The 10,303-nt window shown below is 30.5% G+C and overlaps 1 protein-coding gene across 2 annotated transcripts; it reads left to right on the top strand.

Moving 5' to 3' along the window:
• The first annotated feature begins 429 nt into the window (after positions 1–429).
• On the top strand, positions 430–8,969 carry LOC126856322 (protein kinase C delta type-like). Of its 2 annotated transcripts, none has more exons than XM_050604737.1 (6): positions 430–820; positions 1,465–2,241; positions 2,345–2,458; positions 2,594–2,686; positions 2,954–3,001; positions 8,560–8,969. In XM_050604737.1, exons 2-6 carry the CDS (start codon positions 2,205–2,207, stop codon positions 8,733–8,735), a joined length of 468 nt encoding a protein of 155 aa, XP_050460694.1. In that variant the 5' UTR covers positions 430–820; positions 1,465–2,204; the 3' UTR covers positions 8,736–8,969. The 2 variants fall into 2 exon arrangements, with proteins under 2 accessions (XP_050460694.1, XP_050460695.1); XM_050604738.1 differs by lacking the exon at positions 8,560–8,969 and adding an exon at positions 4,623–4,669.
• Positions 8,970–10,303: the final 1,334 nt, after the last annotated feature.

Here is a 10,303-nt window from a genome sequence, read left to right as displayed (position 1 = left end):
CATACGCCAGCGCGAGTATATCTACATGTAAAAAAAAAATGATGCATAAAACAAACAATAGATAAATAAAGATTTAAGAGAAATGATGTCAAACCGCTGCTAATATAATTTTCTGTAATTATTAGAGACTCGTTTTGTTTTTCATGTAAGGCACCAAAATAATAAATGATATTTTTTGTCGAAGTAATGATTTATTTTCGTCTCGCATAACTTCTTTTGAGACACAAACGCTCAATCCAATCTATACATCTATGTAGTAATATATAGAATAAGTCTGTTCTAAGCTGTCAACGCGACTGCGCTCGCAAACTCATCTCAATTTTGCCGCTGGTGTTAATACAAGTTGACGCCGTCAGATGGCGCGTTACTCGTCACGATTACGTCAGTGATCTCGATCAAGCAGTCGATCTATGTTCGAGGGTATGACAACCGGTGGCGACCTCAGCTGCCTAAGCTGGCCTAACCATGTTAATTCGTGTCTCGCGACATAACCGATGATATTATTATTGTGAGCGAACTTCGTCATTGATAATCGACGCGACGATTGATAATCAACGTGTTTAATAACCCTCGTGGTTAATAGTCAGCTCGCCCGCGAATTTTCGGTATATGTGATCACCGCGAGTACAGAGCTAATTCGAGAAGAAGAATTCCACGTCGAGCGTTGTCGCTGTAGCTGCCGCTCACACGCGCCGAACCAAGTATCCGCGTAGCGTGTTTAACTTCTTGTCGAGAATTTCCGTTGGGGAGGTGATGAAGCGCATCCACCTCGTTCTTGTCGCTCTCTTTGCCTTCCGCTAGAAGAACAACGTTAAGTAAGGTAAGCATTTTTGTCGGATCGCTATCATTTTTTTTTTTCTTTTTCTCTCTTTCTGTCGCTTTTTCTCGTACACATATTTGACACGTGAACTTTCGTTTACGACTTCGTCGAGGCACGCGGTTTACGCATGCACATCGTACATGTTTCAGTTGATGACAGTTACCTGGCGAATCGGCAAATGAAAGTGATGTTGATTTAAGCTAAGGATATCGGTAGAATATTGTAGTATTATTGAATCTTGAATTTATAAACATCGAATATATTATATTTTATGTAAAAGAACTTGTTCTTGGATTCTCTTTTTATTTCTGTTTATAAAGAGAAGTGAAAAAGGTTAGTTTATTCAAGCTTTTTTCTTTAAGTATATAGAAATTATAAATATTATAAGATACAAAGATACTTTTTAATCTATATAAAATGTCATCTCAATTTTGCAATTACTTTCTTAGAGAATATTTTCTTAATTAATGGAGTAATTTCTCTAACTTAATTATTAGATGAAAAGTACTAGTAGGATATTTAGAATCAAATAAATTAAAAAATAAAACAATATTTAATTGTTATTAGTTATAATAGAAAACGACAGTTGTTTGATTTGTAATAATTGTTTAATTGTAATATTATGATATTTATGTGTTGCGTAGGCTCATCACGATATCTTGGATATGAGACGTAGAAATAGCGAAAAGCAAGAAGAGATACACTTGCAGAGTGGATGTCCACGGAAGAAATGCAAAGGAGAATGATAAACATTACGATGCGTTGCATTGTCACGCATGAACAATTATCATAGTTCATATCACATTGCTATTGAGGAGCAGCTTGAAGATATTTGGCAAACCAACATTTTTGGGGCAACATTGTCACACTGCATTTTATATATTTCATGTATAGTAATAGAAATAATTTTTAAAAGGATAGCAGTGTATAATGGTGTACAAAAATAATTTTTTTAACAGAGAGTAAATTTATTATTTTTAATAATTGCAAATCAATGTGTGAGAATTCTATGTGCCCAATAAGAAGATAAACTATATTGTTGAGTACACAAAGATCGACTTTCCTAAATAATGCTCAAATAGTTGCGAGTAATTTGAAATTACGCATAAAATAAATGCCTTCCTTGATTGCTATGAAGTGATAAAAGAAAAAGTGCTTTGAATTTCTGAATAGAATGCATAAAGGCCAAAAGAAATTATGTTTTGTGATTATAGTGTTGCACAAAATCATTCATGTTTGCTACATACAATGTGTGACTAACGAGCAAATAACTTGCATACGTTTTTCTACGAAAACGATGATCTGCTGATGTTGATGATTATTCCTTCATAAACATCCACTGACACATCTTTGAAGATCGGAAATAGCACGTTGGTGTCGTCTTATGCGACTTCAGAATCCAGTGGAAGACTTTGTGCCTGGTACGAAATTTTATTTTATAAATGATCTAATGTGATTTTATTTTTGAGTGCTTATTTATTTCCACAATTTATGTAACTTATATTTGTATAATTTTATGTTTAGATACAAAAGATACAATTGACGAAGCCCTAATGCTGAAAGGAAGCTTGTCACCGTACCTTGACACTCACAATGAAGAAGAGTCGTCTTATGTAACACTCAGCAATGGGCCATATGGTAAGCATTAACATCATTGAACATGTATACCGCTGTAATAATCGCGAGCATTATTTTCATATCATCCTTTGATAATTGAGAATTGTATCTGTTTAATTTGAATCTGTTCATTAATTTCTCACTTCCTTGTTTTAGCGTATGTAGCCGATTCCACGAGCGCAGAACACAACTCTTACAATCACATCCTTGTAGATGTGTATTTTGTAACACCTATCCTTTGCAAACACTGTAAGTAACACACTAATTTAAATGGATTAACTTTTATTTGTATGATTCATTGCATGGATTAATTTAGTGTATTAAAAGATTACATTATTAAAATAATTTTCTTATATCTTTTTGTTCTTGAATTTTATTAAGATTTATGTTAAAAATATATAATTCAGTAATTTACTTTAACTTTATATTAAATAATTTTGTTGTAATTAAAAAAAAAATTTTATCCTGATAGAGAAATACACATACACATATTTACTTGTAATCCTTTTATTATAGGTGAAGATTATATCTGGGGAACTGGCAAAGTGGGAACCAAATGCAAAGGTAAGAGTTCTATTACAATCATTAGATATAATTAAATATAATAATTTGTGTGTTTTTCATTTGTGTCAAACATATTTTTGTACATGATGCAAAGTGCATCTTTTTGACCTGCTCAGTGGTATTATCAGTATAATAAGTCCAAAGATTCTTTTCGAAAATAGCCTTTTCAGAAATTATAAAATATGTATGCTTTCGATTTTTTTTTTTTAACAAGAAAAAGATCTTAATTTTACTACCTTACATTTTACATATAGATTTGCATAGGCAATTAAACGTTGCGTTATAAACAAATAGATGACAAATATATGACGTTCAATCTAAATTGCTTAATGTAAAAAAAATTGAATGCGAAATATTTTCATATCTTATTCGCGGAATACAATTATGGAGAAACGTTGTCGCGCTCAATAATAGAGGAATAGTTTCCATTACTTTGTGCGCTATTTAAATACATCGTCGCGCATGGGCGTCATGTGACAACAGTCGCCAAGTGCGATGAAGTTATTCCGAGCATCCGCTAGATCGCAGCACTACCCTCGTTGCGAATCTATGCATCACGTGTGGATTTTGCGGATCTTTTTGGATCCACCATCGAGGGCAGCACCGTAGCATAGTAACACGCCGGCGAGCCGCGCCGATCTTCGAGTGCGGCATCGCGTCCCCCTTCACCTTCACTATCGCGTGTTCTCGCCGCGCCGGTTTCTTTCCCGAAATTCCGCGGCCCTCTCCGGTCTCCGGTCCCTCCTCCGATCCTCCTCCTCTCGACATCGTACGAGCTCAGGGCCGTGTCTAATCGAGGTGCAAGTTTCCGATTTAATCGCAGATATCATTTTGTCTTTTTTCAATTCGGCTCTATTCTTTTCTCTCAATCTCTCACATATTACCATTGTCATATCGCATATTAATTTATATTTTATTTATATTAATTTATATTTTAATCATAATCGAGACATGTATAATAAAATGATGATATGATTCATTATGGCACAACTATAATATAGAAAGTTGATTATATATCATAATAAATAAAAAAAGAGGCAATTAACAATAAAAATACACTATATATATATGTTTTTTTACCAATTTTTTAAGAAAATAATTATTTAATATTTGTACAATAGTTTCTCTCTTTTTTTCGAAAATATTTTGTTTATTAGGTACAATCAAAACAAAATAATCAAATAAATATAAAATTATATATATATATATATATATATATATATATATATATATATATATATAATTATTTTTGACAATATAAAAAGTATTGTAAAGTATTGTACATATTTTTTGAACATTTTCAATTACAATCATTTTTCAATTCTATTCTATTTCTAATAATATGCCTTAAAAAGGAACTTCAGTTCTAATCTATGTATAATTTTATATTTATTTGATTATTTTGTTTTGATTTATTAGGAAATAAACAAGATATTTTCGAAAAAAAAAGAGAAAACTATTGTACAAATATTAAATAATTATTTTTTTTTAAATTGGTAGAAAAACACATTTTTTTTATATACTATACTTTATAATATTTTACTTTGCAATATTTTTCATTGATATTATTGAATTATAGAAATTGGAATATGGAAATAAATAAAAAAAAAAAATATTTCAGTTTGTTACAGATACATTTGATGCATAGATGCGCATTTTATTTTCGTCCTTCATACATAATTGATATAATTTAGAATATTTTATTGGCTTTGTTTATTATTAATTAGATGAATTAAATGAAGTAAATATTTTGTCACTTTTTTTTTGTTTAGCTGAATATTTTATTTTATAACCCAAAAGAACGAATTGTAGCTTAATTGGATAATAGAACATTCGGTATCAAATTACGTCTCAAATTATTTATTCGTTTAAAATGAGAAAAATTAGAAAATGTGCGTAAATATACGAGCAAAGAAAAGAAAAGAATTTGTTCAAGACTTAATCAACCATGATAATTTTTGCTTGCTTGCTTCGAATGCGTATATACATTTATATTTATTCACACTGCAACATATACTACAAAATTACATATACTTTGTTAATCGTATATCACGAATCTAACTTATATGGCTAAGTTTTATTGATATTTGTCATGACAATGATGACAAAAGTATACGCTATAAAATACGAAGCACAAATACTTTGCGATAAAATGTTAAACATTATTCATACGCAGCACGTGGAGTATATCTTCGCTTTAAGCTTCAGCAATAAAACAAGTGTTTTTGCTTTAATTTTTGTCGTTTCTAAATGACAGACAGTATTCGACATGCTGATTCTTTCATAAGTAAAGGCTGTAATTAAATCAAATAACAAGTTTAATTCGCCACACTGTGAACACTATATTTCACGCTCACTATCGATTACTCGATTGGATTATACTTATTTGATATCGTTAATAAATCTAATAATGATTTTCTGTCTATAATTCGAATCTAATTGGTTATACACTATTGCCATTATATTATTTCTCTTTTTCTCTCTGTCGTGTAATTTTATATAAGTAGCTGTAAAATAATTTCGCGACATTCTTCTGTTACATTTCCATTATATATAATTTTGATGATAAATTTTGTGGTTTTGTAGAATTTTTTTTAAAGAAAATATTAGGAGATTACACTGAATATTTTATGCTCTCTAAATAAGAGTGAAATAAAGATGTTATTGGAGGGGCATAATCGATTTGAATCAAGAATTTTTAAAATCGCATTAAAATTTGCAATATATATTATTCTTCATCCATTTTTTTTTTAATCTAGTATATTTTCTAATGATATGTGATAAATAGTTTGAGAGAATAGCTGCAGATTCTGCGCATGAAATATATCAAAGTCTTATCGTATTAACTTTTCTTTGATATTTATGTAACGACAAGTCTACATAGAGTTAAAAAAAAAAAATACTAGAGAACCAGCGCGATCCGGTTTTGGGAGCGCTAAGGGTTAATTGCGCTTTCAGCTTTGCCATTCTGATTGTAAAAAAAAAAAAACTTATCGCACACGCTCGACGTAACTTCGTTCGCGCGTGTGCAACACACAACGGCAGTTTTTTTATACGGTCGAGGTGTTTCACTCTCCCTGGTAGTAGTGACGCTCGAGTGTAGCCGATTTGCTCACGAAGGAATAACGTTGGCACGTGGTAATCCTTGAAAATCGGCGAGTTCGATTATGAAGTCGCGAGCGAGCGAGCGAGCAAGACGCATTTATGCGTCTAAGACACCCACGCGGCGCTGCTTTTGCATCGAACGGTGAATTACCGAGCTGTTTGTCGAACGCTGCCAAATCCTTTTTTTTTCTCCAAAATAATAGTTACAATGGGTTTGACCTGGATTAGCTGCACTTCGATTACAGTTTTATTTTTGACTTGCAGAAAAATGTTATTTTGAATATTATTGATGAAATTCTTTTTTTTACCATGATAGAAAGTGCACTTTTTATTTTTCTTATGCTCTAATAATTGCAAGAAACAATGTTTAAAATAATGTCTTTTTGATAAGATAATAAATTTATCATATATATATAACCGCGTGTATTTAATGTTATATTATTTATATATTGACAGCCGTATATGTGAAATATCTTCTTCATTATTATTAGAATTTCTTGAAAGTGCTAGTGTGTATATAAATTGCGCTAAAAAATAATCAATCATTTTTCATCATTATCATTCATTAATCAATCTTCTTTCTCTATTTTGGCAAAGTGCTCTCTTTAATTCTTCCATAATATATAATATATATTTAATTGGCCGCACGATAGTTGTAGTAGTACTCAAGATGAAATTGATTAAAGGCTAGGTTCCAAAGGTGTGTAAAATTTTCTCTCCGAGGAAAATTTTACTCGATGGCCGACCTGGAGCCAATCAGAAGCGTTCAAGAAAGTTTCGAAACGGCCATTGAGTAAAATTTTCCTTACGTTTTTCGAACGTAGCCTAAATAATTAAACTCAATTGCATAGCACATTTTGCATGATGTTTCGAATTCGCGGAACATCTAAGAGAATTTAATTGATCGCGTTCACTTTCGTGTGCGCACGTTCCAGTAAATTTTGCCGCTATTTTAACATAAACCGCGCGAGTGTTCGTGAGGCACGCTTTATGCCAAATTGCGATCAGATGCTTCGGCATAAATCACCTGACCGATGTCAACGGAATACCTCCGCGGAATAAATATGTGCGAAAGGAATGGGAGAGGGAGAGAGGAATTTATTGTGCATTCTCAGGTAAATCTCACAAGTGCACTAAAACAAGGGATTAGTTAAAAAGTATAAAAATTATGGCTAGAGATAAAACTACATATATCGCACAATGTGTACTATAATTTATATTGCTATACATTCGTTATATTGGTTGGAAAGATTAATTTTCTCAAATGTAAACATAATTTTTCATAATATACATTTTCAGTGCGATCAAAAAATATAAATATCTTTTATAAAAATTTGAATTTTTGGGGGTTCTTTAATTTTGATGACAAGTAATTATATGTCAGTATTAATTTTTAAAATTTTAAAGCATTATTTGTAGAATTAAATTTAAAAAATCAGCTTCTGTCATCTATATTTATTTAAATCCAAAAATTAAAATATATTAATATACATTATATTTTATTTTTATAAGAAACACTTTATAACAAAGAAAAATTATTGCCGCGATTTAATAATTACTTGTTTGAGATTCCTAAAATAATTAATTATGACAATTGGTTGAGACAAATATGCAATAAAGATAGCATAAAAGATATTTCTTCTGTCCATGAAGCTTGTTATCGTACAGGTTCGCGGTTTGTGCAGCCAAGGGCACATCGCGATGCATCGACAACTTCGTCAGTAAAGCAATAAGGCTAAAAAAAAGGTATCGTGGATCCGCGATGCGCTTCGCTTCCTCGGCGCACGAAGCCGTTTCGAAGGACAATCGAACGGGGTCAAAAGTCCTCGTGTTGCTACGCGAAACGTTACGAAGCCATGGAAACGAGCTGGTGCTCGCGCAAGCGCCCAGCATTTTCTCCTCCGAATTCTTTTATTGCCCCTCTTTTTTTTTTTTTTTCCTCGATTATTTTCCTCGCCCAAGCAATTTGTGAGTTTTCTCGACTTCCAATATCGAAATGTAACTACTTCTTCTCGAGTCCATGCTTATTCGACATCCTGCACATATAATGTAAATTTTCATACTACGTTATGATAATCTTGGTGAATCATTGAATTTTGTTTGTCACGTTTTTCCACCCTAAAATTTATATTCTTATTATAAGCGTCTTTGAATTAGTAGCTAAAATTATATTTATGAAAATGTAAAAAAAAAATGACACATATTAAAAGTATGTCACATCGAACTCTTAGTCTTTACAAAAATTTTTAAAAGACGAAAAATTTTCTCTTGATGAACAAAAATTGATTTAATCTATGAATTAAAAACAAAAATACCTGCTTGCTTACTGTTATTTCTAACATATTTTTTATCTATTTTATTTTATATGAATCTTATAAATTTATTTTAATTGTATATTTAGCACTGTTTAATTTACAATCTTCATATTTTATACTTGAAATTCACAATTGCAGAGTCATTTTTAGCGCCCAATGCGCTAAATGGAAATAAGAAAAGTCACAGTAAGCGAGTCAATAGTGGAATATCGTGTCGGCGGATGATGCATCGTTACATCTCTCAAGGGTGCATGTGCAGCAGCGCAGGTGAAAATGGCGATGTCGCAACAGTTACGGCTGTTGACCGGCTGTGAAAGAACGAAAGTCATGTTCTTCTTGACTTGTTGCAAGACTTTCTCATTTGTTTGTTTAATAATAATCTTTTAGTCAAGTTGAGTTGGTTATCGATTATATTTTCATTATAATTAATTCATCAATTTCATTTCTCTCTCTTCTAACTTTTTGAAACAAATTTAATAAAATTCTTATTTTTCTTTTGCCTATATAGTCTGTATATTAAATGAAACAACAAACTTTCTTTTTTTTTTAAAAAAAAACATAAAAAAAAATTACTGGCTATTGTTGTTTTAATCTTTAAAGATTTAACAAAATTTACAATTACTTATTTTTGATATAAAAGCTGTATAGACAAAAGAAAAATAAGAATTCTAATTGTTTCAAAAGTTAGAAGAGAGAAAAATCGAAATTGTCGATTTAATTAGAATGAAAAGTAATAATTAATTAATTCAAATTGACTAAGAGATTATATATTATTTGGGTTTTAGAAATTTAGGGAGATAAAATTGAAAAGTGAAGAATTTTGGACTTTGCAAAATATTTACTATTGAAGTTTTGATATTAATATTAAAGAAACGTTTCTTTTTTAATTAATAAATTTTTTGATTTACTGATTCTTTAAGTAAGCAAAAAGAAATATTTAAATAACACATTATATTTTTACTGCATAACTTTTGACCAAAATTGAAATCACATCATGCGGAATGATGTTTGCAAACTCGTGTACGCGATCGATTGATCAACGGAAAACACCACGCGACGAATATTGGGTCAAACAGCTCGATCTAAGTTCAGCACTTGACGGCTAAAAATGGTACCACTGTTCATTGACTTCAAGGATGACTTCAATCAATTATTTGCGACTAGGCATAGTGACGTCGTCGTTTTTCCCGATCGCATTGTAAAGCCAGTACCTGCACTCTTAATCTTTTACACTGTCTCTAATGTATCACTTTTTTTGCATGCATAGTTTGCCATTGCGAATATCGTATTGCGCCCTTTAATCATTATTTATTATCCGGTGACAATGAAAGTCTATCACTTTTATATCGATTTTTTTTTTTTTCCTTAATGTCAAATTTCTGTTTTACTTTATTTATGGAAAAACGCGCGCGAACTGTATCTTAATTTATTTAATAAACATATATTTTCTTTCTATGATTCATAAAAATTTATTTTTAAAGATTATTTTTATACATAGAAATTTAAACATTATATATCCTTTTCATTATTTAATAAAAAGGAAACTATCTTATAAAGATGCGAAAATAATAAAAACTACAATAAAAATATTTTATTATAATCTAAACTACATCTAATACTTCGATTATAAATTATCTATGAAACATAAAAAAGTTTTTTTAATGATAATATAGGTTTTTATAATAAGATATACATATATATTTTTTTGTGTTTTTTTGAAAATTCTTAATATTTCTTAAGATTTCTTTATATTTTTTCGAAACTTTATATATACTTGATATCATGTACTATCTATTAATTTCTACGCTATATGTTATCTTCGTATCTATACATGTTGTTCGTGACACAATTGATACCTAGATGGTTAGTAAGAATTTACAGC

The sequence above is a fragment of the Cataglyphis hispanica genome, chromosome 18 (assembly GCF_021464435.1).
Source record: "Cataglyphis hispanica isolate Lineage 1 chromosome 18, ULB_Chis1_1.0, whole genome shotgun sequence".
Classification (NCBI taxonomy): Eukaryota; Metazoa; Arthropoda; class Insecta; order Hymenoptera; family Formicidae; genus Cataglyphis; species Cataglyphis hispanica.
The sequence above is the reverse complement of the archived record's forward strand: the minus strand, read 5'-3'. Positions and strand labels throughout refer to the sequence as shown.

Bases quoted from the DNA above. Each gene is read 5' to 3' on its own strand.
- LOC126856322 (XM_050604737.1), top strand. From the start codon at position 2,205: ATGCGACTTCAGAATCCAGTGGAAGACTTTGTGCCTG. The intron at 2,459-2,593 runs GTAAGCATTAAC...TCCTTGTTTTAG, and splicing joins ACTCAGCAATGGGCCATATG to CGTATGTAGCCGATTCCACG. The intron at 3,002-8,559 runs GTAAGAGTTCTA...TCACAATTGCAG, and splicing joins AGTGGGAACCAAATGCAAAG to AGTCATTTTTAGCGCCCAAT.